This window comes from Dromiciops gliroides, chromosome 3 (genome assembly GCF_019393635.1).
Source record: "Dromiciops gliroides isolate mDroGli1 chromosome 3, mDroGli1.pri, whole genome shotgun sequence".
Lineage (NCBI taxonomy): Eukaryota > Metazoa > Chordata > Mammalia > Microbiotheria > Microbiotheriidae > Dromiciops > Dromiciops gliroides.
Window position 1 is genome coordinate 243,501,241 of NC_057863.1, and position 27,438 is coordinate 243,528,678.

Genomic DNA, 27,438 nt, shown 5'->3' on the forward strand with positions numbered 1-27,438 from the left:
TTGTAAGAATTCTGTTCTCAATCTTTCTCTTTCTGTATTTCAATAAACCCTTAAAAAGCTTAAAAAAAAAAAAAAAAAACGAAAAAACCATCCTAACAATTAGAGCTCATTGAAATGAGAGTGGGCTGTTTCTGAAGATACTGAATTCAACATCGCAGGAAGTCTTCCTGCAAGGGCTGGACCATCCAGTTATCAGGGATGTTGAACCAGATAACCTCTGAGACATTATGAACCGTATTTGGCTTTCGTAATTGTTGAGAAAATATCACTGAACTTTGTATCTAGGTTTTGTGCAAGCAATGGAAGCCAAGAAATAAGCTCACCAAGATTTTCAATAAGACTTGGAACAGCTGCAATGTAAACACAAAGCTTGTTGTTTCCGGGGTAGACCAAGGAGGAGACTGACAAAAGCACATCACTGGGATTTAACAATGGGACCCTACTCCTTCTAGCACAAGAACAAATAAGAACATAAAGGCTGCATTGTACTTTGTTCATCCAGTTCTCTATGTTTACTAAAAGCCGAAATGTTCCACTTTGTAAAGGTCAGGACAAAGAGGTTAGAATACATTAGGTTACCCAATCAATGAAATAATTTTATGAGAAATGAGTTTTTTAAAAATTCCACTTAGACCATTATCTCCCACTGACTTTCCTGAAAGTTATTCTATCAGTAGAGGTCTGAGATCACTATCTGATACTTTCCAAAGGCTGATATATTATTGGAAAGGAGCTAGGCACCCCCCAGTGGCTATAAAAGCAATACACCGGATGATTTTTAGAGAGCAGCAGCATCCAAGGGATACCCTTGCTTTTCTGGCATTGTAAGTGATACTATGAGACAATCACTCAATTGGCATACAGGGGCCCTGTAGAACGTGGCTTTGACACTGATTCATTGTGTGATCCAAGGACACATTTCTTATTTACCCTCTGGACCTCAGCTCCTTGATCTATAAAAGAGGAATTAAGATTCTTTGATTCTTAAGATACTCAAACACCATCAAGTACAGTGATTAGGATAATTTCACTGAAATGCTAGATTCATCTAGAGCTCTAATGGCTAGAAATCCATACAACATCTATCATCTATATCCCAGAATCAAAAGAAGGGTTTCCCTCCCCTTTCTCCTCCCTACCCCCATACTAAATTCTTCCAACTCTTAGGCATAAGTTCTCTATAATACCCTCACTCCTATGAGATGACATCTCCCCCAGACCCTACCCTAACTCCTTTCAATCAAGATCACCTACTTGGGGAAGCAGCCAGGTGGTTCAGTGGATAAAGCACCAGCCCTGGATTCAGGAGGACCTGAGTTCAACTGGGGCGTCAGACACTTGACACTTACTAGCTATGTGACCCTGAGCAAGTCACTTAACCCTACTTGCCCAGCAAAAAAAAAAAAAAAAAAAGATCCCCTACTTGGTAAAAAACAAGAGTTTATATTCAAATCATTCCATACATTTTTACAAGTGCTTTCTTCACAATAACTCAAAGATAGTTCCAGTATTATTTCCATTTAATAGATGAGAAAACTGAGGTTCTGAAAATTGAAGTGAATAACCTACGACTATGTCACTGGACATTAAATAATGGTGGGCTGCCAGGACTTTGACACTTTTCCTGATTCCAGGTCCAGGGCTCTTATCACTAAACCACACTGCCTCCTGCCAGCATCTTAACTCTAATCACACCAGAGGATACAATCAGCATACTGAGCATTTGTTTTTCATTACAGTGGCAGCCCTGTTGGCCTCAATATGAACTGGAAAAGGGGAAGCAACACAAACTGTTAAAAAGGGGTCCAAGCTCATGTTCATTTAATGACTCAGTAAAAAATCAGATTAATTCTTCATTTTGTTCTTCCAAGAAAAACTTCTTTTGTACAAAACTATGTGTAATATAAAATTAATTCTGGTCTTGAAGCTAAAGCACTGACAGCAGGATATTCTATATATCACTCTTTCCCTTTCTTCCCCAACAAAGGTAATGCTTCCACCTAACAAGAACCCATACTGTTCCGCTCCACATGGCTTGAAGCAGAAGGGAAAACAGCTACTTAGAAGGCTGGAACACTTGATCTTTTATTTGGTTAATTGTTTTATCAGCTTCGCTTGTCAACCTAGGTTGACTGAGCAAAAGCTGGATAAGCCAGAAACACAGTCTGACCACTAACTTAGGATGGTTCAGGCTGCTTTAGCCTTAACAAATGATGAGCCTCTGGGTTTGCTGTCATAATCTCTTCTTTCCTCCTATATATTTCTAGATCAGCAATTCCTTTTTTTTTTTTTTTTTAGTGAGGCAATTGGGGTTAAGTGACTTGCCCAGGGTCACACAGCTAGTAAGTGTTTAGTGTCTGAGGCCGAATTTGAACTCAGGTACTCCTGACTCCAGGGCCAGTGCTCTATCCACTGTGCCGCCTAGCTGCCCCAGGAATTCCGTTTTTAAAGTTTCTAAAGAAGTGGATTGGATTATGGATCTTCCATTTAGAGCTATAAATTTTCCCCTAAGCACTGCCTTGGCTGCATCCCATAGATTTTGGTATGTTGTCTCATTATTGTCATTCTCTTGGATATAGTTATTGAGTGTTTCTATGATTTGGTGTTTGACCCATTCATTCTTTAGAATGAAATTATTTAGTTTCCAATTGATTTTCAGTATACTTTTCCCTGGCTCTTTCTTATATGTAATTTTTATTGCATCATGATCTGAGAAGAATGCATTTACTATTTCTGCCTTTCTACATTTGACTATGATGTTTTTGTGCCCTAACACATGGTCAATTTTTGAAAATGTGCCATGTACTGCTGAGAAAAAGGTATATTCCTTTCTATCCCCATTCAATTTTCTCCAGACATCTACCATGTCTAACTTTTCTAGTAATCTATTCACCTCTTTCACTTCTTTCTTATTTATGTTTCCGCTAGATTTATCTAATTCTGAGAGGGGGAGATTCAGATTCCCCACTAGTATAGTATTACTGTCTAATTCCTCTTGTAACTCATTTAACTTCTTCTCTAAGAATTTGGATGCTATACCACTTGGCACATAAATATTTAATATTGATATTAATTATCTATAGTACCTTTTAGCAAGATGCAGTTTCCTTCCTTAACTCTTTTAATGAGATCTATTTTTGCCTGTGCTTTGTCTGAGATAAGTATTGCTACCCCTGCTCTTTTTACTTTAGCTGAAGCATAATATATTCTGCTCCAACCTTTTACCTTTACTCTGTGTATATCTGCTTCAAATGTGTTTCTTGTAAACAGGATATTTTAGAATTCTGGTTTTTAATCCACTCTGCAATTCGCTTCCGCTTTATAGCAGAGTTCATCCCATTCACATTCACAGTTATTATTACTGTCTATTCCCCTCCATTCTATTTATGCCCTTTGTACTTTTTCCCCCTTCTTTCACCCCATTCCTCCTCACCAACGTTTTGCTTCTTACCCCTGCCTCCCCCAATCTGCCCTCCCTTTTCTTTACCCTTTTCTCCCTTGCTTTTGTCCTCCCTTCTACCAGTCCCCCCCCCTTTCCCTTCCCCTTACTTCCCTAAAGAATGACCTAAGTTTCTTTATCCCAATAAATGTATATGTTATTCCCTCTTTGAATCGAATCTGATGAGGGTAGGGTTGAAACAATGTTCACCCCTCCTTTTTTTCCCTCTATTGTAATAGGGTGTTTTTTTTCACCTCTTCGTATGATGTAATTCACCCCATTCCACCTCCCCTTTCCTCTCCTCCCCATAGACTCCCTTTTTAACCCATTAATTTTCTTTGTATCATCACATCAAAGACAATTTATATTTATACCCTCTGTGTATAGTCCTTCTCTCTGCCCAAATACATTTACAATTCTTAAGAGTTATGACTATTATCTTCCTGTGTAAGAATGCAAACAGTTTAACCTAATTGAGTAACTTTTTCCCCTCTGTTTACCTTTTTAAACTTCTCTTGAGTCTTGTATGTTAAGACTGAATTTTCTATTCAGTTCTGGTCGTTTCATCAGGAAACATTGAAAGTCACCAATTTCATTGAATGTCCATCTTTTCCCCTGAAAGAGAATACTCAGTTTTGCTGGGTAATAGATTCTTGGCTGCAATCCAAGCTCCTTTGCCTTCCAGAATATCATATTCCAAGTCTTGTGGTCTTTTAATGTCGAAGCTGCCAGGTCCTGAGCAATCCTAACTGTGGTTCCATGATATTTAAATTGCTTCCTTCTGGCTGCTTGGAGTATTTTCTCCTTCATCTGATAATTCTGGAATTTGGCTACAATACTCCTTGGAGTTTTCCTTTTGGGTCTCTTTCAGGAGGTGATTGGTAGATTCTTTCAATGATGATTTTATCCTCTGATGCTATAATATCAGGGCAGTTCTCCTTAATAATTTCCTGGAATATGGTGTCTAGATTCTTTTTCTGATCATAGCTTTCAGGAAGTCCAATGATTCTCAAATTATCTCTCCTGGATCTGTTTTCCAGATCAGTTGTCTTTCCAATGAGGTATTTCACATTTTCTTCTATTTTTTCATTCTTTTGATTCTGCTTGACTGATTCCTGGTGTCTCATGGATTCCTTATCTTCCAACTGTCCAATTTTAACTTTTAAGGCACTGTTTACTTCAGTGAGATTATGCACCTTTTTTTCCATTTGGCCAGATGAATTTTTTAAGGAATTGTTTTCTTCACTCAATCTTTGTGCTTCCTTTTCCAAGCTGCTGATTCTTTTTTCATAGTTTTCTTGTTTTGCTTTCATTTCTCTCCCCATTTTTTCTTCTACCTCTCTCAATTGATTTTTTTTTTTTTTTTGGTGAGGCAATTGGGGTTAAGTGACTTGCCTAGGGTCACACAGCTAGTAATTGTTAAGTGTCTGAGGCCGAATTTGAACTCAGGTCCTCCTGAATCCAGGGCCAGTGCTCTATCCACTGCGCCACCTAGCTGCCCCTCTCCATTGATTTTTAAATTTTATTTAATTTTTAAATTTTTTTTATACTGAGGCAATTGGGGTTAAGTGACTTGCCCAGGGTCACACAGCTGGTAGGTATTAAGTGTCTGAGGCCAGATTTGAACTCAGGTACTCCTGACTCCAGGGCTGGTGCTCTATCCACTGCACCACCTAGCTGCCCTTATCTTTTTTTTTTTCCCCAAATGATTTTTAAAATCCTTTTTGAGCTCTTCCAGAAATGCTTTTTGTTTTTGAGACCAATTCACCTTCCTTCTTGTGGCTTCACATGAGGACAATACCCTCAAATTGCCTACATCTGAGTTTGTGTTTGCCTCTTCCCTATTGATACAGAAGCTCTCAATGGAGAGGGCTCTTTTTTGCTTCTTACTCATTATTGCAGCTTATTTATTTTTTAAGTTGAAGTCTGCTCTGGGGGCACCAGGGTCCCTGTTTTGAGCTTCTTTTGCTGGGGTATAGGTGCTGTGTCACCGGCTTCTTACACTGAGGCCTTTATGGTGTGTGGAGTTCCCCTGCCCTGCATTTCCTGTCTGAGCAGGCTGGGATCAGTGGGCCTAATCACGCCTATCCTGTTTGTGGCCCTCCAGCTGGCAACCTGCCCTCTCAGTTGGTACAGGTAGGTTTTTCCACTGTCCTGCTGGGCCACCAGATTTTTGAGCCAGGATCCAGGGGCCTAAGTTCCTTGGCTGTGGCCCGTAGCTTCCTGCTGACTTGCCCTAACCCCCTCAGCGCTGTGTTGCCACCCTGCTCTGTGCCTCCCTTTTACCCAAGTCAGACCAACCTTTCCTGAAGTCATCTAAATTACCTCTGGTTGGAAGATTGTGTCTCTCTGTCTCTTTGCAGATTCTGTAGTTTCAGAATCCATCCAGAGGCTTGATTTAATGTTCTTTTTGAAGGAACAGAAGGAGAGCTCAGGCAGCTTGCTGATTCCTCTCTGCCATCTTGGCTCCGCCCCAGTGGATTATGGATCTTCCAATAAAACATATTTAGCTACTTGAATAAAGGCTTATGCTCTACACCAATTTCTTTAAAGTTTATTTTTTAAATTAAACTATCACATTAATTTTTATTCTTAATTATATTTACTTGAAGACCACAACTGCTGAAAAAAACCTTAGAAATCCAAAAGATCTCAGATGTGCTGGACGGAGTTCAGAGGCCATCCATCTATTCTAATACTTCCTTTTTTAAATCAAGGAAACTGAGGCTCAGGAATATTAAGTGATTTACCAATGGTCACAGAGATAGTAAGTATCAGAGGCAAGGCTTGAACCAAGGTCCTCTATTCCAGACACAGTATTCACCTTGTAACTGAACAGAAATTCTCACTACAATATCTCTGACAAGTCATTAAACCTCTACTTCAAGACCTCTAGTGTTAGGAAGCTAAAGACCTACTAAGACAGACCTTTTGGAAAGCCCAAATTGTTACGTTACTTCTAATATCTGTCCAAAATCCACCTTTCTGCAACTCTCATTTATTGCTCTTAATTCTGAGCAGTAGGGCCAAAGAGAGCAAGTTTAACCCTTCTTCTGAGCAATAAACCCTTCAAATACTTCAAAGGTAAAAACTAATTTTTTACTTACTAATGTCCTTGGATCCTCACAGTGTCAGGCCCATAGTAGGTCCCTAAATACATAATTATTGAACAATACATCAGACAACAGGTTTATCGCGGCTATAAACTTTAGAGATGGGCCCAAAACCTTAGTAAAAGAGAGAAGAGAGCCACACACATAAAAGGTATTTCCCAATGCAGACAGCCATAGTTTATATCATGAATCCTGCCGACAACAACAAAGGCACACCTTGAGGCCTGAGAATGAAAGCTTTTGAAAGATCCTTAAATCTCATAGAGCTTCTTAAAAACCAAATACAACAAAATAGCTAGAAATGTAATTAGTATACAGTATGTGTAGAATGAAATTAACTATTAGTTATCTTATCAAAAATCACTTCACTGAACTTAATAAAGGAATCTTTCTTAAAAACTCAGAAACAAGAAAGTTACAACCCATTAACTTCACCTATAAGTTGTTTGCCTATACCAAAGGTTTTGCCATATCCCCCAGAATGTAGAGAAATCAATAATTTTACCTATAGCTTACTGCATCCTATAAGTCAAATTCTCTACTCTTTTACATTCAAGCCTATTACCATTCAAACAATAAAGGAGATATATTTTAAAAGATATTTACAGGACCATCAGCATCACAAGTTTCATGGCTTCAACAGCTACTTCAGGTTCCTTGTCTGTAGTCATGGAAACAATTCGACTCTATTGGATGCAAAATGACAAAAAAAAAAGTTACACATTTTGTTCAAGATATTTTTTGAGTAAAACATAATACCAAATTGTTGTGTCAGTAACAAATGTATTATGTACTACTAAATGAAAAATAATTGTTTGAATTTTTTATTATTTTCCAAAATAACTACCACATAATTCTTAGGTACAATAGTTTATTGTAATCTTTCATAGAAATCAATAGTATCTGAAACTAGACGCAGAATAACAGGTTATAAAATACAAGAAATCTCAATAATACAAAATCAAAAAGTTTTTTTACATATACCCCCCCCACACAAAATCAGTGCAGTCAGAATTAGAAGACAAGCTATATACAGGAAAACTATATATATTCATTAAATGTAGCTGATAAAAGCCTGTCATCCAAAATCTATAAAGAAGTGACATGAATCTATAAGATTAAATGTCATTCACTGATAGGAGAATAGTAAAAGTTTCTGAAAAGTTTTCAAAAGAAGAAATGTGAATTTATAACAATCAGGAAAATAAGAGTATCAAAAGGCAGCTATCATTTCAGTTTCTGTTTCTATGTCCATAACACACAGCAAAGTATGGATTCAAAACCACTAATGAGCAGAGAAAGGCAGACTAATACAACTTCATATCCATTATGGTGGAAAAAGATTAAAGTGGAAAAACTCAAAGGAACCAAGGGAAAATAAGATCGAATAAACTCTTCTGTTTGTAAATTAATGCTTGGCTCCAACCTACCTCTCCAGGTTTACTTTTATATATTATTTTCATTCACGTACTGTGAAATCAAGTCAAAATGATGTTTTTGCTCTTCCTCACATAGGACACTATCTTCTACCTCCATGCCTTTACTAAGGTCATATTCCACGTCTGAAATGTACTTTCTCCCTCACAACCACCTCTTGGAATCCCTGGATCAATCCACTGCCACCTTCTAGAAGAGGCCTTTTCTGATATCCTCCAACTTCTAGTGCCTCCCCTCCAAAATGACCTTGTGCTTATTTTGTATAGACTTGCTTGTGTACATGTTGTCTTCCCCAACAGAATCTAAGTACACTGAGGACAGGAATAGTTTCAGTTTTGTCTTTGTATATATAGTGTCTAGCATAGTTCCATAATAAGCGCCTAAATTTCTTGATTAATAGTTCATTATTGTGTTAGGTTATAAGCGATTAGAATTTAGATTAGAGGGCAGATATTTCTGATCTAAATTGCATGATCAGGGCAGCTAGGTGGCACAGTGGATAAAGCACCAGCCCTGGAGTCAGGAGTACCTGAGTTCAAATCCAGCCTCAAACACTTAACACTTACTAGCTGTGTGACCCTGGGCAAGTCACTTAACCCCAATTGACTCACCCCCCCCCCCAAAAAAAGAATGTAAATTGCATGATCATATCAAAACCACATCACATATCACACGTAGGGAACACTTCTTTCTTTGTTGATTCTGTCTCCCTAAGGTAGCATTAAGCACAATACTAGGTGATTGATCCATAATGACTAATAACTCATAATTAACAATGCCCATGATGTCAATTGCGACCTACTGTATAAGTCATTTAGACAGCAAAATTGTAACTACAAAAATAAGGTCAAAGAATATCTCCCCCTGCCTACTCCACTATAATTCACTTTATTAGAAACATAACAGGATCACTAACACAAGCTGGACACAAGGAATCAACCCTTCATGAAGTACTTCTGGTTCCATCTACTCCATGAAGCTTTTCCTGCAAATTCATGATTCCTCTCTCTCTTTCTGATTGTCCATAATGTTCACGGCACTGAATTATTTGTCACACATGAAGTCATACTATCATCTGTTTCATGCATGTTGTTTATCTTCCCAGAAATACTAGAAAATTCTTGAGGTCAGGACATGCATGATATATTATTTTCAATATATACACAGTGCTAGGCACGCAGTAGGTTCTCTATAAATACCTAATAAAATGAACTGTTGAATTCATCTCCAAGTGTACAGCTCCCCCTTGTGTCAGAAACAAAAATTCAGAAATAATTTATTTCAGGCCAAAAAAAACCCCACCACATATTGGAGCAACTTGAAATTATGCTAAGAAACTAAGATGTTTACACCCTTTCACTCAAACATCCAATGCCTAGACCAAGGAAGTCAATATAGAAAGGTCTAATACACACCAAAATATTGATAGCATCAATTTTTGCAGTAGCAAAATACCATAAGGTATTACAGGCAATTGTTGGCTAATCAGATAGAGCACTGGGGCTGGAGTCAGGAAGACCTGAGTTCAAATCTCATCTCAAAAACTTACTAACTTTGTGACCCTGTGCACCTCACAAGGTTATTGTGAAGATGAAATATGGTAATTGATTTTGGGGGTTATTTTTTATATTTTTAATATATGATATATAACAAGCATTTATATAACAGTAGAATTTTTAAAAGGTGATTGCACATGAAACTATAAATCTATTATATAAAACTTGCTATTCCTTTTAAATATATGATAAAGTTATCATGTAAATTTCTTTTTTTTCTTCCCCACCACGCTGCCCTTGAGATGGCTACCATTAGACATAAATATGTATAAATACACAAAAACATTCAATACATACTTCAGTTTTTCCTCTGGATGCAGAGAGTATCTTCCTTCATACATCATTTAGGTCTTTATAATAGTCAAAATGACATTCACTCCAAGTTGTTGTTTTGTGTGTGTGTGTGTGTGTGTGTGTGTGTGTGTGTGTGTGTGCTTATTTTTGTTTGATTTTTAATTTTTCTCAATTACATGTAAAGATATTTTTTGAGTTTCAAATTTTTCTCCTACCCTTCCTTCCTTCCCCACTCCTGAGACCAGAAAGCATTTTGATATAGGTTATAGAACATGTTATAGGTATAACATCATGTTAAACATATTTCCATATTAATCAGAATAAAAGGAAAAAAATTCAAGAAAGAATAAACAAGTACAATTACAAAAAAGCAACAACAGAAGTGAAAATAGTATGCTTCAGTCTGCATTTAGACTCCATATTTCTTTTTCTGAGTGTGGAGAGCATTTTCCACCATAAATCTTTTGACACTGTCTTGGATCACTGTACTGCTGAGAAGAGTTAAGGCTGTCACAGTTGATCATTCCGCAATGTTGATACTGTGTACAATGTTCTCTTGGTTCTGCTCCTCTCACTCAGCATCAATTCATTTGAGTCTTTCCAGGTTTTTCTGAAATCCATCTGCTTATCATTTCTTACAGCACAACAGTATTCCATTACATTCATATACCACAACTTGTTTAGCCATTCCCCAATTGCTGGGAATCCCCTCCGTTTTGAATTCTTTGCTACCACAAAAAGAGCAGCTATAAATATTTTTGTACATGTGGGTCATTTTCCTTTTTATGATCTTTTTCAGACACAAGACCTAGTAGTGGTATAGTTGGGTCAAAGGATATGCACAGTTTTAAAGACTTTTGGGCATGGTTCCAAATTGCTCTCCAGAATGGTTGGATCAGTTCGCAGCTCTAGCAATATGCATTACTGTTCCAATTTTTCCACATCTTCTCCAACATTTATCATTTTCAGTTTTTTGTCATATTAGCCAATTGGATAGGTGTGAGGTGGTACCTCAGAATAGTTTTAATTTGCATTTCTCTAATCAGGAGTGATTGAAAACTTTTTCACATGGCTGTAGATAGTTTTAATTTCATCATCTGAAAACTACCTGTTCATATCCTTTGACCATTTCTCAATTGGGGAATGACTTGTATTCTTGTATATTTGATTACATACTCTATATATTTCACCTATGAGGCCTTTATCAGAAATATTGTAAAAAATTTTTTTCCCAGCTTTCTGCTTTCCTTCTAATTTTGTTTGCATTGGTTTTGTTTGTGCAAAACCTTTTTAATTTAATGTAGTCAAAATGATCCACTCTGTATTTCATAATGTTCTTTATCTCATCTTTGGTCATAAATTCTTTCCCTCTCCACAGTTCTGACAAGTAAACTATACCTTCCCTTTCTAATTTCCCTATGGTATTACCCTTTATATCTCGATCTTGTACCCATTTTGACTTTACTTTGGTGTATGGCGTAAGATGTTGGTCTATACCTAGTTTCTGCCATATTATTTTCCAGTTTTCCCAGAAGTTTTTGTCAAAAAGTAAGTTCTTATCCGGGAGGCTATAGTCTTTGGGTTTATTAAACAAGAGATTGCTATATTCATTCACTACTGTATTTTGTGTGCCTAACCTATTCCACTGATCCTCCTCTCTATTTCTTAGTACCAAAAAGTTTTGATGATTGCTGCTTTATAATATAGTTTCAGATCTGGCACAACTAGGTCACCTTCCTTTGCATTTTTTTCATTAATTCCCTTTATGTTCTTGACTTTTTGTTCTTCTATATGAATTCTGTTATTGTTTTTTCTAGCTCTGTGAAATGGTTTTTGGTAGTTTGATTGGTATGGCTCTGAGTAAGTAAATTAATTTGGGTAAAATTATCATTTTTATTTTATTAGCATGGCCTATCAAGGAGCAACTGATATTTTTCCATTTGTTTAGATCTGATTTTATTTGTGTGAAAAGTGTTTTGTAACTGTGTTCATACAGTTCCTGGGTTTGCCTTGGCAGGTAGACTCCCAAGTATTTCATATTGTCTACAGTTATTTTAAATGGAATTTATCTTTCTATCTCTTGATGCTGGACTTTGTTTGTCATATACAGAAATGCTGATGATTTATGTGGATTATTTTATATTCTGCAACTTTGTTAAAGTTGTTCATTGTTTCAAGTAGTTTTTTAGTTGATTGTTTAGGATTCTCTAAGTATATCATCATATCATCTGCAAAGAGTAATAGTTTTGTTTCTTCCTTGCCTGTTCTAATTCCTTCAATTTCTTTTTCTTCTCTTATTATTAATGCTAACATTTCTAGTACAATATTGAGTAACAGTGGTAATAATGGACATCCTTGTTTCACCCCTGATCTTACTGGGATTACCTCTAACCTAGCCCCATCGCAAATAATGTCCAAGTTGTTCCTAAAACAATATTGGTGTTACTGCTTACAATGTTCTCTTGGTTCTGCTCATTTCATAATTTCATGCAAGTCTATGCAGGTTTTTTCTAAGATCACTGAGTTAATAATTTCTTTTCTTTTTTTTTGGGGGGGGGGGCAGGGCAATGAGGGTTAAGTGACCTGCCCAGGGTTACACAGCTATTAAGTGTCAAGTGTCTGAGGCCAGATTTGAACTCACATCCTCCTGAATCCAGGGCCGGTGCTTTATCCACTGTGCCACCTAGCTGCCTTCCAGTTCATCATTTCTTATAGCATACCAGTATTCCATCACAATCATATACCACAACTTGTTCAGCCATTCCCCAATTGATGAGCATCCCTGTAACGTCCAGTTCTTTGCCACCCCAAAGAGAGCTAAACATTTTAGAACATAAAGGTTCTTCCCCTTTTTCCCTAATCATCTTTGAAAACAGATCTAGTAGTGGAATTGCATAAGGGCATAAGCAGTTTAATAATCCTTTGAGCATAATTCCAGATTGCCCTCCAAAATGGTTGGATCAGTTCAGAATTCCACCAACAATGAATGTGTCCCAATTTTTTCACATCTCCTACAACATTTGATTTCCCCTTCTATCATTTTAGCCAATTCAATACATATAAATATCAAGATTATTTCAATTTGCATTTCTCTAAACACTAATTATTTAGAGCATTTTTTCATATGACTATAAATTGTTTTGATTTCTTCATCAGAAAACTGCCTGTTCATACTCTTTGACCATTTATCAATTGAGGTACGGCTCATATTCTTATAAATTTGACAAAAGTTCTTTATGTATTTTAATTTTAGATGAGACCTGTTTCTGATAAGGTGTCTATAAAACTGTTTTCCCAATTTCCTGCTTTCTTTTTAATCTTGGCAATATTTGTTGTACAAAACTTTTTTAATTTCATGTAATCAAAATTATCCATTTTATAGCTAACTGTGCTATCTCTTATTTATTCATAAATTATTCACCTATCCATAAATCAGATAAGTAATGTGTTCCAAGTTCTTAACATTTTCTTGTAAAAATCTCTTTTTATCTAGGTCATATATCCATTTTGACCTTATCTTGGTAAATGGTATAAGATACTGTTCCACCCCCCCAGTTTCTGCCATACTGCTTTCCATTTTTCCCAACAATTTTTACCAAATAATGAATTATTCTCCCAAAATCTTGTCTTTACACTTGTCGAATACAAGGTTACTATATTTATTTGTTACTGTTCCATTGACCTACCTTTCTATTTCTCAGCCAGTACCAGATAGTTTTGATAATTATTTTCTTATATTATAGTTTAAGATCTGGTACTACTAAACCTTCTTCCTTTACAAAATTATTAGTTCCTTTGATATTCTTGAGTTCATGTTCTTACAAATGACTTTATTATTTTTTCCTAATTCAGTAAAATAAGTTTTTAGTAAATTAATTGAGATGGCATTGAATATATCAATTATTTTAGGTAAAATTATCATTTTATTTTATTGATCCTTCCTACCCATGATCAATTAATATTTCTCCAATTATTTAAATGTGATTTTATTTGTATAAAATGTTTTTCATAATTTTGTTTATATACTTCCTGGGTTTGTTTTGGCAGGTATATTCTCAGGTATTTCATACTGTCTAGAGTTATTTTAAATGGGGTCTTTCTTATTATCTCTTCTTGCAGGGTTTTCTTTGTGATATATAGGAATCCTGATTGTTTATGTGGATTTACTTTATATCCTGCTACTTTGCTTCAATTATTGTTTCAACTAACTTTAAAGTTGACTCTCTGGGATTTTCCAAGTATATCATCATATCATCTGCTTAAAAAGAGACAGTTTTATTACCTCATTCCCCATTCTAATTACTTCTATTTCTTTTTCTTCTTTTATTGCTATTGCTAGTATTTCCAGTATAATACTGAATATTGGTGACAGTGAGCATTCTTGTTTCATACCTGATCTTACTGGGAAGGCTTCTAGCTTATCCCCATTAAAAGTAATGCTTGCTGATGGTTTCAGATAAATGCTTTTTATTAATTTAAGGAAAAATCCATTTCAAGTGTTTTTGATAGAAATCAGTATTGTACTTTATCAAAAGCTTTTTCTGTATTTAATGATATAATCATGATTTTTAAAACTTTTATTATTGATATAACAAATTATGCTAATAGTTTTCCTTCTGTTAAAGCATTCCTGAATTCCTGGTATAAATAAATCCTACTTGGTCATGATGTATAATATTTGTCATATATTTTTGTAATCTTTCAGCTAACATTTTATTTGGGATTTTTGCATCCATATTCATTAACGAAATTGGTCTATAATTTTCTGTTTTACTCTTCCCGGTTTAGGTATCCATATCATATTAGTTTCATAAAAGGAATTTGGTAGGATCCCTTCTTTGCCTATTATTCTAAATAATTCATTTAATATTAGAATGAGTTGATCTTTAAGTGTTTGAAGGAATTCACTTGTAATTCTGTCTGGTCCTGGTGTGTTTTTCTTAGGAACCTTATTTATAGACTGCTCCATTTCTTTTTCTAAAATAGGTCTATTTAGATTATCTATTTCCTCTTCTGCTAATCTAGGCAATTTTTAATTTTAGTAAATATTCTTCCATTTCACTTAAATGGTTAAATTGATTGGCATATAATTGGACAAAATAACTCCTAATAATTTCTTTAATTTCTTCTTTGTTAGTGGTATATTTTCATTTTTAATACTAGTGATTTGGTTTTCTTCTCTTTTTAAAAAAAATCAAATTAACCAATAGTTTATCTATTTGATTGGGGTTTTTCATAAAACCAACTCCTAGTTTTATTTATTAATTCAATAGGTTTTTTTACACTCAATTTTATTAATCTCACCTTTTGGGGGGGTAGGAATGAGGGTTAAGTGACTAGTCCAGGGTCACACATCTAGTGTGTGTCATGTGTCTGAGGTCGGATTTGAACTCAGGTCCTCCTGAATCCAGGGCCGGTGCTTTATCCACTGTGCCACCTAGCTTCCCCCAATCTCACCTTTTAGTATTTCCAATTAAGTGTGCAACTGGGGATTTTGTTTGATCTTTTCCTAGTTTTGTTTTTTTTAATTGCATACCCAATTCATTGGCATGCTCTTTTTTCTATTTTATTGATGTAAGCATTTAGAGATATAAATTCTCCTCTGATCACTGCTTTTGCTCTATCCCATAGGCTTTGATATGTTGTTTCACCATTGTCATTCTCTATAATGAAGCTACTGTTTCTATGATTTGTTCTTTAACCCAGTCATTCCTTAAGACTGTTTAATCTCCAATTAATTTTTAATCTATTTTTATTTCCTAATATATGGTCAGTATTTTTAGCAGTACCATGAACTGCTGAGAAAAAGGTGTATTCCTTTCTATTTCCAATTACTTCTCTTCAGATACCTAGCACAACAAGTTTATCTAAAATTATATTTACTTCCTTTATTTTTTTCTTATTTACATTTTCATTACTTTTATGTAGTTCTGAGAGGGGAAGATTAAAGTCCCTTACTATTATAGTACTACTATCTCCACCTGTAATTCATTTAACTTTACTTTTAATAATTTTGATGCTATAGTATTTGGTGCACATAGGTTCAGTATTGATATTGTTTCATTGTGTATGACAAGGTCTAATATTGTCTATTGTTTATCAAAATGTAGCTACCCTGATTATCTTTTAATTAAACCTATTTTAGCCATAACTGATATCATAATAGCTATCCTTGCCTTTTTTGCATCAGTTGAAGCATAATAAATTCTACTCCAACCATTCATATCTTTCACTCTTAAATGTGTCTCATAAATAACATATTGTTATAGTCTGATTTTTAATTCATTCTGCTATCCATTTCCACTTTATAGGTAAGATAATATCTGTAAAACATTTAGCACAATGCCTGGCACATAGTAGGCACTACATAAATTCCCTCCTTCCCCCATAAAGAAAGCAGATATCCAACAACTAGGGAATGAGTAAAGAAATTGTGGCAGATGAACATAATGGAATATTGGGGCTATATAAGAAATAATGAATATGAAGACTAAGATCATGGGATCATATATTTAGAGCTGGAAGGAACTTTAGAGGTCAGCCATCAAATCCAAATCGTGTTTTACAGGTGAGGAAACTGAAGCTCAGCGGTTAAGAGACTTGCCCAGAGAGACATAGTTATTAATGTCTGAAAAAGATTTGAACTTTGGTTTTCTTGACTCCAAAAACAGCATTCTTTCCACTGTACTACCAAATAATCACAAAGCAACCTGGATGGTGAGATCTAATAGTGGCAAATGAATGTGAAAACAAAAAGAAAAACTAAAAACTAAAATGGTGATTGGTTTATTCTCTCCAGTTTGCCTGCTCCTGGCCAAGACAAAAATAACTCCATCCACAAAGGCTTTTCTAGAATCTATCAATAAGCAAATTAAATATACCTATTTGCCAAACACTGGGAATTAGCCCTACTTGACTCAATGAAGAGGATGTCTCTTGTGTCAGTTAACCAAAAGAGAATAACTATTCCATTCCAAAAAGCCCACCAAAGTCAGAGACAGGCAGGAGTTCTGAATTCGTATTTCCTAAAAAATGAGCACCTAAACTTATTATTAGTGACAAGAAACAGGGGAAGGATGAAAGGGGAAAGAAGCAATGCTTCTTACCTTAAATCTGGTATTAAAAAGGCCCATCTTAAAAATAAGCTCTTTGTGTTCATAAAGTCCTCGAAGTCCCTGAAGGCACTTTAGCCGCACCTCTGCCTGCTGTAAAACAAGAAGACTCTGCTACCAATCACAATCAACATGGACAGAAACAACTTCTCCTATTTACAGACACTTTAACAAATCCTCAAAAATTGTCTGGCATGAACCAAATGTGCTGAGCATTCTGCTAATTGTTGGTAATACAAAGACAAAAAATTAAATAAACAGGTTTAACTTCTATCAAGAGAGATGACACATACATGTGTTAAGTATACACCAAATAAATAGAAGGGAGGGAGAACTGAGAAAAGTTTCATGTAGAAGATGGTAGTGGTGATGGTGGCTGTTAAGTTATTTTTTAGTCATGTCCACCTCTTTGTGACCCCATTTGGGGTCTTCTTGGCAAAGATACTGGAATGGTTTGCCATTTCCTTCTCCAGCTCATTTTACAGATGAAAAACCTGAGGCAAACAGGGTTAAGTGATTTGCCCAGGGTTACAGTGACCCTAGTGTCTGAGACTGGATATGAACTCAAGAAGATGAGTCTTCCTGACTCCTGACCCAGCAGTCTATTACACCACCTAGATGGCCTGTAGAAGTCAATGCTTGAGCTTATTCTTCAAAGAAGTGATCAGATTCTATGAAGTGAAGGTGAGGAGGAAGCACAGTATTGGCATGAACCAAGATGATGCAAAGGCCTGGAGATGGGAGATGGAGGATCATGTGAGAGGAACAGGAAGAAAGCCATTAAAGTTGGGACTCAGAATATTGTATAATGAAGAAGAGGGGCTGGGACCAGGTCATAAAGGGCTTTAAAAGCAAAGGAAAAGAGTTTTATCCTACAGGTAATAGGGAGAACACTGGAGTTTAGTCACTGGTATCATCTCCACAACTAAAAAGATACTTATGTTTCTATTCAGAAACATATTCTTGCTATAAACTTTCTAAATGATGTACCAGAATTTGTGCTCGATTCATTTAATAACAGCATTTAAGTAATTCAATGCAATGCTTTTTGATTCAATGCACAGGTAGTTAAAATAACAACATTCATCTGGCACCATTACCCTTTAAAAGAAATAGACCATTAGACCAAAAGAAACCAAGAAAAACACTGGAAAATACAAGGTAGGAGTTATTTGAAATTTATATTAGGTTCTCCAAAACAAAAGTCTTTGAAGTTGAAGTGGCTCATCAATTGTGTTTTTTTGGTTCATCAGTAGTCTTTTAAAGTAAAGTTAACAATGATCTATTCAGCTGCTATTAGCTACAAAATCTAGATAGCATGCTCTATCGACTCTATGGTGTCAGTCTGCTATCAACAAAAGTAAACCATCTCAAAACCAACACTGAACTGAAAGAAATAACATATAAAGCTTCAAGTCTTAATTTCATTTATTTATAGTTCATAAGTCATCTCAAAAATGTAAATCTCATCAACATTACTGCCTACTCAAAACTACAACAATGTAAACAGAAAGAACAATAAAATGAAGCTGAATACTTTATAATTATAATGACCAAACCTAGTACCAGAGAATATATGAGAAAATGTATTCTCTTGCTTCATTTCAGAGGTGGGGAATTATGGGTGTGGAATATTATGGTCAAACACAGTCAATGATTGGGTTAGTTTTGCTCATTTTTTAAAACTTACTATTACAAGAGAAGTATCATTCAGTATGGGAAGGGAGTGGGGCATATTCAGGAATTAATGTGATGTACAAAAGACTTCAATTGAATCAATCTATGAGTAAAAGAAACTTAATTGTTTCATAGTGCTAAATAACAATTTTTTTTAAATGTTCTACAAAAGTTGACAACTCTAATGGCAATTGGTAGGTAACAATTAAGGATATGTTTTTAGAATAACTTCTACTTGTTTTTTCAAGAAAAGAAAAGGAAGAGAACTCACCTTATCATATAACATCCAACCAAGATATTTCAAGTAACTATCATTTAAAAACATATTTGGGTACAATTTCAGCCAACTTCCCATCTCCTCAATGCAAACGATTCTGATTTCAGGAATAACATCACTATGAAAACAAGGTTAGAAATGCATTAAGAATAAGCTAAACAGTAATCATTTTGTACTAAGTACAATTGAAACAATGTAACAGAGTTTTTAAGTCTGAAAATTTATCTAAACTTAAGAACAAAGCTCTTAATACTTTATCAAGTCTTTAAATATGTGTTAGTCATGTCAAAGAAACTCTAAATACCAGCAATCCTTTCCAATCAAGAAGTCAAAGACTGATAACAGAACAAGCTTTAATTATTTTAAAATCTACAACAGTTCAGTCAACCAGCAGCCTAAATAAAAAATTAAAGTATCCAAATGGTAATCAAGATACACTAAAATGAAAGTACAAACAATCGAAAATTGCTATGGTAGTTCCAAAAAGGGAGAAGTCACTTATGGCTAAGAAAGGAGGAGAGAAAGGGAAAGCTTCTTGGAGAAGAATAGTGTTTTGAGATGAGTCTTTTAATATAGGTAACAACAGCACAAACAGAGATGCTGGGGAGAGAGAAGGGGTAGAATTCTAACTAAAAAGAATGGCAGGAGAAAGGATGAGAAATCTTAGATCTTGTTAAATAAAAAGGTTTTTTTGCCTGGATTGTAGGGAACATGAAGACAAGAATCAAGAAAAGGAGGTTCTTCTAAGATTGTACAGATCTTTAGTGCCAAACTAAGGAGTTTAGGCTTTATTCAACAGCATCCAGAAGTGGCATGGCAGAGGACAGAGAGCCAGCCTCAAAGCAAGGAAGAACCATGTTCAAGTCTCATCTGTGACCCATGCTGGCTGTGTGGACCTAGACAAGTGACTTAACCTCTCTAGGTAAGCTAAGACTATCAACTGTTGAGTAGGTGCTAACCTACATTACTAAGAAGTTTCCTCACAAAGAAATTCCCTAAAACTATGAATTCATAGTTCTAGTTTCTACTCCCAGTTCTATCAAAAGTCCATAGTCCACCCTGCTGCCCTCATTTTATAGATGAGGAAACTGAGGCCAAATAAGGTTAAATGACTTGCCCAGGGTCACATGGAGAATAAGTTTCAGAGGCAGTGTTTGAACACAGGTCTTCTGCCTCGAGTCAGTTTTCTTTCTACAGTGGACAATAAAGAATTACTTAAGATTTTTGAGTAAGGTAGGGAGTTGATGTGATCAAAGCTGTTCACTAGGAAGAGTATCTGAAGAGACGGTAGAGACTAAAGATGAAAAGACTGGTTAAGATATTCTTAAAATCATATAGGTAAGAGATAATGAGTGTTTATAAGAGGAAAAGTGCGAACAGAAAAGGTGGGTGTGAAAGAAAACGACCAAGACAAAAGATAGGATTTAATTGCTTAGATAGCTATGGAATATGCGGGATAGAGAAGAATCCATCTCTATGGCTTAAGTAGTAACAAAACATCCAAATGGAAAGTCCTGGAGGGCAGAAAACATGCTGTGCATGAGTTTGTTTTAAAAACAAATTTGAAAATAACTAATATCCTTACCGATAACGCTGCACAAAGGTCCCCTTAAAAAGCGCATTCATCATATTTTCAATTTCCACAGGTTTTTGCTGACACTGAAAGACAAAAAGTGTAGCAACTACAATCCACCATTTTAGAGGCCACAAGATCTGAAGATTTTATTAGCAGCAAATTGGAGAAATCAGCAGTGTTGTTTGGGGGCACACGCACTTGTACCCATTCTCTCAGTTGGCCATCATGGCCTAAGGCTGGAGGTTTTATACTTTTTTCTTCTCTAGCTCCTAAGTGCACAAAGGCCCTCTTACCCTTCTTTGCCCTTCTCCCATCTGATACCACTCTCCTTGGTGCCACCTTCACATGTACCTTCTACTCCCTCCTTCCAAAAAGGTTACAGATTTTTCCATGATTCCAGAATGCTGAAGGCAAGTTTGACCACTGAGGTCCCTGCCAACTCTAAGATTTAGATGCCTTTGTTTGGTCCAAGACAAATTAGCTTGACATTGGGGTATATTTGTAAAATGCTAGGAGATATCATAGTGTAGTGGGAGAAGTGATAGCTTGGACTCTACAGAGACTTGGGATCAAATTATGCTTCTGATACTTACTAGTAGCTTGGTGGCCTTAGTCAAAATTTCTCAGTCTCATTATAATCAAGGTTATTGTGAAGTTAACATAGGTGAATTGCTTCACAAACCTTAAGCCACTATGTAAGTTATTACTATGTACAACCAAGGTATGGTAGGGAAATGGGAGAAAGGCTGCTTTTCCCATGGAATATAAAATATGTTAACTAATTAATACTTCTATAATTTGAGCAACTTAGAATTTCCCCTCGGGATTTTAACCAAGGTCCTAAATGCAGGATTGATAGCATTAGAGTTCAATACTTCTAGCTTAGAGTAGAAATAGAAATGGTACCAGGATGCTGGAAATACTTAGGCACCATAGTTATAGTAAGAGGATCTATAAGCATTAATGTCTGGGGTACCATGAAATACAATTCCTTCCTAGTCAGGTGATTACCACTATTTTTTAAAATCCTATGTAACTTAAAAGCTGATGTTACCTGAATAGTATGTTAACTAAAAATGACTGGTTATTTATTCTTCATTTCTCATTCTCTCAGATCTCATATCTATGCTGTTGAGAAACAATGTGGCTCAGTGGACAGAGAGCCAATTTCAGAATCACGAAGATCAGAGTTCAAGCCCTGCCTCTGACAAATACTAACTATAAGCAAAATTTAGTATCACACTGCCCCAGGCAACTGTGTAAGACCACATGAGTTACAGAACAGTTGCTCATCTGCATCATTAAAGAGTTTCCTCGTGGTGAATTCCATGTACCAAAGAAATCACAGGTCTAGGTCAAAAAAATGGAAAAAAAAAAAAGCCCAAAATTGAAAGGAAAGGAGAGGGGAGGTAACTGTGTACCCCAAAGTATATCATAAGTACTTAGCCCATAGTAAGAACTATCAGACCTCTTTCCTTTTTCTGTCAAGCTCGTCCAATCTAGGACCAGTTTCGCCCTCAGGGGTCCTATTCTTCTCTACTTCATAAAGCTGCTGAGCATTATGGATGCTGACATCAAGATTCTGAATTACACTCACAAGTGCTGTCACCAGCTTCACTGCTGAAATGCAAGAGATGTTTAAACAAACAAATGTCACTGAATTAAAAGGCTTTAAGTATAAAAACTTCATCTCCTAAGCACCAAAAGGCTATAAAGGGAAGAAACAAAACAGAAAAGAAGGTAATAGAAGAGACATGGTAAAGGTAAGTGAGCTGATCACAGCATTTATTCTAAGATCAGTTACATTTACAATATAAATAACTTAACCATAAAACTATTTAAACAAATTAAATATTCAGTACTGTGAAAGAAAATGATTTGTCATTTAAGTATTAAGAAAGGCCAATAAACACTTTAACCCATCAAAGCACATGTAAGAGCATCTTAACTCACCAAATGCCCTTAGATAAAGCTCTGATCACAGAGAAGGAAGAATAAATATTAATTCTATAATGATTGAGATGAAAGGCAAGATGGGCCAGAGAAATATAATTCCTTAGTCTATTTGGGGGGAAAAAACCCTCCTCAGGGGGTTAGATGACATAACATCATTTCTTCTTAAATCTGTGTCTTTTAGTAACTACAGATCTAACTAACCTTTAATCAAATAGTAAGGCACTTTCCCCCAATTTGTCCTGTTACACCAGAAACTGTCATTTTCCCCTTATTTTTATTAATAAGCTGTCCATTTTAATAAAATGAATCCATAGCAAAATAGCTCCAAATGAGATAATGCCCTAGGCTCCCAAAAGCCACTTGTATTTGGTTAGCAATTTTTAAAAAAAATAAACGCTCTTCCCTCAAATTCTTTCCAACAAATAAAAAGTAAATACTTATTTAATAAAACTATGGAGCACTGGGCAGGGTATCTAGGGAATTTAAAAGAAGTATAAGAAATAATCCCTGCCACTTGGCCCCAAAGAAGAGATATAAGTGTATAACTTCCTCTCATCCTTGCAAAGATGGCGTACTTTGGTTGTGAAAACCTGCATATGATGTCAGACTTGGTTAACATATTGGCTAGTTTTGTTGAACTGGGTTTTTTTGTTTGTTTTGTCTTTCTTATTCTTCGTTAGAGTGGACGGCTCTCTGGGAGGGGGAAGAGGGATATATCAGTAAATGAAGGTGATTTTTTAAAAATAGCAATACAAATTTAAAGGAAGTACCTTATTTCAAGGAACTTAAAAAGGTGTTTGGGGAGATAAGATATATACACATGAAAAAGATAACAATCTAAGACAGTATATGATGAATTCCAAGTAAGAAATAGACAATTGGGGCAATAATTCAGAGAAGCCTACAACAATAGGCTAGGATGGTGAAGGAAGGCCTCATGGAGGAGGTCAGACTTGAAGAATGAAAAGAATTAGGAGAGACAGAAAAGGGGTGAAGGCATTCTAGTGGGGAAATGGCATCAACAAAGGCACAGAGGCAAGAAAGATGTACAAATGAACATAACATTTTGCCTTAAGAGTTCATTCTATAGAGTAATGTTGGAGGTAAGGAAGGGTAGGGTGATCCAAATGCTACCTTTGCCCAAGTTTGGCCACAGGAAGCACAGTTTAACACCCAAAACCAAGTGACACATATGTTTGCATCATCATAGAAAAGAAGCAAATCCATGTAAGAAAACAATACAAAAATATAAAGGACCTCCTCTGAACATGCAATGATAATTGCCACCTGCATGCCTTTGCTCACTCCATTCTTCCTGTCTAGAATGTTCTCTTTTCAACTTAGCTCAAGTCTCACCTCTTCCCTAAGTCCTTCCCTCACCACCACAACCCATAGAAATCTTTCCATCATCTTAACACTAAATCAATTTTTCTTTTGGCATTTGATCATAAACTGCACATTATAGTATTAATTAAGTTTTCAGGCATTAGTCTTCTCTCCCCAACTAGGTCACACACTTTTTAAGTCAAGAACTGTATCATATATTTTATTACTTCTTATTATATCTCCCACAACCCTGCCACAGTGCTTGAAAATACAATAGGCAATGTTTAAATATGTGTGTGTGTGTATACATATACATATACATATATATATACATATACATACACACACACACACACACACACACACACACACACACACACACACACACACATATGAATTAACTAAAAGGGAAAAAAAAGGTTTCAAAGGTTCCAAAAGGTATCATATTTACCAACTCCATGAACCAATGAGACATGAAGACATTGGTCCTAAATCACATTTATATTCTTCCTTCCATAGCTACAACCACCATAATAACCCAAATGCAATGCTAGAAGAGATGAGTAGAACTGACCTGCTAACGTACTGGTATGCCTGAATGCTCTCACTACAGAGCCTGTGAGTCCTGAAAGAAGGGAAGTGATTGTGTTCATCAGATAACCATCATAGAGAATGCTGTACTGACACTGTTGAATCAACACCGCTGTAAATTCACAGAAATTAGCCTTAAATTTTTTCCAGTGCGGTCCAGGTTTAACAAGTGGGTAACCCTCATCTTCCTGTGTTTGGGGGGTGGGGGGGTGGGGAAAGAGAGACAAACACAAAATAAGGTATTTCAATTAAGATGAAAAAAAATGCATAAAGTAAAGCTAAAAGTAAGTCACTTAGGTTTTGCTTTTATCAGAAAGTTAGTTACATTAATCTAATTGTAGAACAAAAACTTTATATTCAACAAAGAAAAAAGCTAAATTATGTCTTGTCATATCTAAAGCCACTGAACCACTGTCCTTCTTCCCTATACCACATACAAAAGAATGTAGCATCAGACAGAGGGACTGAATAAAATCTATTATAATTAAAGTCACTAATAGCAATGTGAGATATTGACAACCAATTAAATAGTTCATCATTCATTTTTCTGATTTTTCAAAATCAGCTAAAGCTTCTGAGATGTATATACCATAGGCCCACCCCCTAAAGCCCCTAAAACCTAGGCACATGATGAAGCCACTCACAGTCAATTTCTCAGAGCTTCTTCCCTGTTTCATCTCCTCAGAAACCATTTGTTTAGCTCACTGTGAGTGAGCTCCCATTTGACAAGAATTCACTCAAAAGTTAACAGGAGCTATAGGTTTCCCAGCTTCTATCACTATTATTATTATTACGTTGCAATAATACCTGAGCCTCAGAAGGATTTTGAAGGCTATAGATGTGTGTCTCTTCTCTATGTTTAGGGCACTATCAAACTATAATGATTTAACATGTTACTACATCTATCACAATGTTTGTGCACAGTATCAAGAAAGCAACGCAAAAACATGCCTTGCAATCTTAATAATCAGTTATCAAAAAGGATTTAAGCATCAAAATATGTATGGTGCTGTGTGAGCTACCACACACAGAGAACACATCCCTAGTTCATGACATCGAAAACGTTACAATTTACATTGACTGACAGACAGAAAGTAGTATAATTAAAATATTAATTCAATTCATGAATAGACAATAAGATAATTCCATTAATTTCATATGTACGACTAGAACTTGACAAATATATAACATTTGAAGAGAAGGAAAATAAGCAAAGGTTTTACCAACTCCATCGGCCACGTCACTGTTAAGATCCACGGGCGAGCCATAATTCTTTTATACTGCAACCCTGTTTCCTATAAGTGATTATACAAAAAAGACTTCAATCTACATTTTAGGAGGATTACTTTGCTCTTCCTTATTGAATTTTAAATACAGATTTACACTAAAAATGCAATTACATACATGAAATAAAAGCATAACCAACAAAACTAAAATTATATAAAGTGGAATGTTTCTCCAGCTGTGACTAAAGTGATTTTGCTTTTGCCAACTTAGTATTTTAAGAAATTTTCTGAGTGGAGAGAAGGATCTTGTTCATTCTAGATCTGGGATTTTTTTTCCCATTATCAAATAATAAGCATACTCATAGCCCCTAAGAAATTATAACTCCTAATGAGGATACCAAATCCAATGGCCACACATGCGCTTCAAAAAGATTTTACCCCTAAACTTTCTTCAACTAATTAAGAAATCATTACCAAAAAATCTTTTGTACATGTTGATGTAACATGGTACTCAAAGACCATAAAGTGCTATATATAAATGTTCCCTACAGAGCCTAGAATAGAATGAGATTATTAAATTAACAAATCATTCTTCTGGTTAAAAAAAAAAAAAAAGGAAAAACTCATGGAATTATCTCAGATAAGATGGAGAAAGAATACAATCAGATACCTTTGATTATAAGCTTGTAAATAAATTAAACTTAAAAAACACTTTTATATTGATCCCACTTATTTAAAGTCATAATTAGCTTAGTCTGAATAGGTAATCTAGGTCTATAACAGACAAAGGGACAGAGAGATAATCCTTCCCCTATCTTGTATGATCCTTTTTTCCTTTTGATTTTCTTTTGAATTTTTTTAACGTTTTTATTTCAAGTTTTAAATTCCAAATTCTATCCCTTCCCCCTTTCCATTCCCCCTCCTTAAGGTGATAAACAATCAGATATAGGTTATACATGTGCAATTATGTAAAATATTTCCATATTAGTCATTTTGTATAAGAGGAGTCAAATAAAAGAAAAAAATGAAAGAAGGAAAGTGAAAAATGGCATGCTTCAGTCTGTATTCAGTCAATATCAGTTCTTTCTCTGGAAGTAGATAATATATTTTGTCATTAGTTCTTTGGGGTTGTCCTGGATCACTGGATTGCTGAGAATAAGTCATTCCAGAGTTCTTCACTGTATAATATTGCTGTCACTGTGCTCAATATTGTCCTGGTTCTGCTCACTTCACTATAAATCAGCTCATGTAAGTCTTTCCAAGGTTTTAATGAAATCATCTTGCATGTCATTTCTTACAGCACAATAATATTCCATCATAATCATATACCAAAGCTTGTTTAGCCACTCTCCAATTGATGGACATGCCTTTGATTTCCAATTCTTAGCCACCATAAAAAGAGCTGCTATAAATATTTTTGTACAAATAGATCCTTTCCCCTTTTTTTTGGATGTCTTTGGGATATAAACCTAGCAGTGGTATTACCAGGATCAAAGGGTATGCAAGGGGTGGCTAGGTGGCACAGTGGATAAAGCACCGGCCCTGGATTCAGGAGCACCTGAGTTCAAATTCGGCCTCAGACACTTGACACTTACTAGCTGTGTGACCCTGGGTAAGTCACTTGACCCCCATTGCCACGCAACCCCCCCCCCCAAAAAAAAGGGTATGCAAAATTTTATAGCCCTTTGGGCACAGTTCCAAATTGCTCTCCAGAATGGTTGGATCAGTTCACAACTCCAACAACAGTGCATTAGTATCCCAGTTTTCTTACATCCCCTCTAACATCCAACACTTTCCTTTCCTGTCATATTAGCTATTCTGACTGGTGTGAGCTGTTACCTCAGAGTTGTTTAAATTT

The 27,438-nt window shown here is 35.6% G+C and overlaps 1 protein-coding gene across 4 annotated transcripts in view; it reads right to left on the reverse strand.

The window, feature by feature from the left end:
* Positions 1-27,438, reverse strand: part of LOC122748645 (cohesin subunit SA-2-like) — a 139,349-nt gene that overhangs the window by 97,012 nt on the left and 14,899 nt on the right. For all 4 annotated transcript variants that reach the window (XR_006355628.1, XM_043994412.1, XM_043994410.1 and 1 more), the window contains exons 7-13: positions 25,578-25,649; positions 24,338-24,542; positions 21,950-22,101; positions 20,491-20,564; positions 18,900-19,023; positions 16,946-17,044; positions 7,159-7,238 (exon numbers count right to left, since the gene is read on the reverse strand). Coding sequence is in view for 3 of the 4 variants with exons in the window: in XM_043994412.1 (XP_043850347.1) it covers positions 7,159-7,238; positions 16,946-17,044; positions 18,900-19,023; positions 20,491-20,564; positions 21,950-22,101; positions 24,338-24,542; positions 25,578-25,649 (806 nt within the window). In the remaining variant the exon portion in view is untranslated. The remainder of the gene's footprint in view (positions 1-7,158; positions 7,239-16,945; positions 17,045-18,899; positions 19,024-20,490; positions 20,565-21,949; positions 22,102-24,337; positions 24,543-25,577; positions 25,650-27,438) is intronic.